The 1,381-nt window shown below is 56.6% G+C and overlaps 1 protein-coding gene across 2 annotated transcripts in view; it reads right to left on the reverse strand.

The window, feature by feature from the left end:
- Positions 1-814, reverse strand: part of LOC108298501 (patr class I histocompatibility antigen, A-126 alpha chain-like) — a 51,349-nt gene extending 50,535 nt beyond the window's left edge. For both annotated transcript variants that reach the window (XM_037735805.1, XM_037735804.1), the window contains exon 1: positions 292-814. In XM_037735805.1, the coding sequence (XP_037591733.1) occupies positions 292-799 (508 nt within the window). In that variant the 5' untranslated portion in view covers positions 800-814. The remainder of the gene's footprint in view (positions 1-291) is intronic.
- Between the last annotated feature and the right edge of the window lie 567 nt (positions 815-1,381).

Here is a 1,381-nt window from a genome sequence, read left to right on the forward strand (position 1 = left end):
CTGCTCCACCCACGGCGCCCGCGGCTCCATCCTCGGACTTGCGGCGTCGCTGTCAAACCCCACGAACTGCGTGTCGTCCACGTAGCCCACGGCGATGAAGCGGGTCTCCCTGTGGCCCGGTCGGGACGAGGCAGTGCCGAAATACCTCAAAGAGTGAGAGCCTGGGGACAAGGAGGGGCTGAGACCCGCCCGAGCCTCCTCACGGCGCGGCTCCCAGAGTCCTGCGCCCCCGCCGGCCGGGACCCTCGCTCCTCCCGGCAGAAGTCCTTTCCCTCCTGACGCTGCACTTACCAGCCCAGGTCTCAGTCAGGGCCAGGGTCCCCAAGAGCAGCAGGAGGAGGGTTCGAGGCGCCATGACCCCAGTCTCCGTGCCTGGGGAAAATCTGAGTCCAGGTGGGTACGTGGGGACTTTAGAACCGGGACCGCGACGGCGCTGATTGTCTTTTCTACATCGAATGGAAGTGGGAACTGGGGTCGCCTGCTGAGTATCCTGGAAGAAGGACCCAACATAGGTTGGGAGAAGTGGTGAAACACAGGAAAGTGGGGGAATCTGGGCTGCTCCCCAGTGCAGATGGGCCCTTGGAACCTGACACCCTGATACCGACGCCCAGGACTTGGGACTTTGTCCGGATCCCTCAGGAGCCTCTTTGTCGTACTGATTGCATGAGTACTGGCCAAGGACCTGTCTATGGAAACCGGGGAGAGGCAGAGAAGCCAGGGCTGCGCCCTGCCCCTTCCCCATCACTTCTTGTCTTGGAATCCGAGTCCCTGAACTGGACTCCCGTGCCTCCCACTCCATACCTCTCCCCTCGAACTCTTGTACAAGGAAACTCACCATGGGGAGCTTGATGCCAGAGAGTGAGCTCGCCCTGGGAATGGTGGTGTAGAGACAGGGGTTTTCTCTCTAAACCTGGTCAAGTTTTGTCTGAAGGCACCAGACAGAGATTCTCATAGAGAACAGTTCCCTTTTTGTTTATTAATACAGTAGGTAGCACAATACTGGTAATCCCTGTATTAGGGATTAAAATCCTACAGATTAGGATTCCAATCTGTAAAAGACCTGTGTCAAAACAGCAGCACAGTTAAGCGCTCAAAGCTAAGTTTTACTTTCCCAGACTAAGGAACTGTGACTCTGGGTTGTTACATTTAAAATCATCTTCATTCCCTAGCCCAAGATTCCCCGTGTGAGCCCAGAACATCTCCTGAATACAAAGAAGCAGGGGTCTGTTGGGGGGCTGGTGGCAAGGGAGGGACAGTGGGGAGGGGGTTGTGGAGGTCGGGGAGGTATAACATGGGGAGAATTACCAGATGTAGGTGACGGCGGTGGGGGGGGAGTGGAGGTAGCAAACCACATTGCCATGTGTGTACCTATGCAACAATC

Source organism: Cebus imitator, unplaced genomic scaffold (genome assembly GCF_001604975.1).
Source record: "Cebus imitator isolate Cc_AM_T3 unplaced genomic scaffold, Cebus_imitator-1.0 Scaffold976, whole genome shotgun sequence".
Lineage (NCBI taxonomy): Eukaryota > Metazoa > Chordata > Mammalia > Primates > Cebidae > Cebus > Cebus imitator.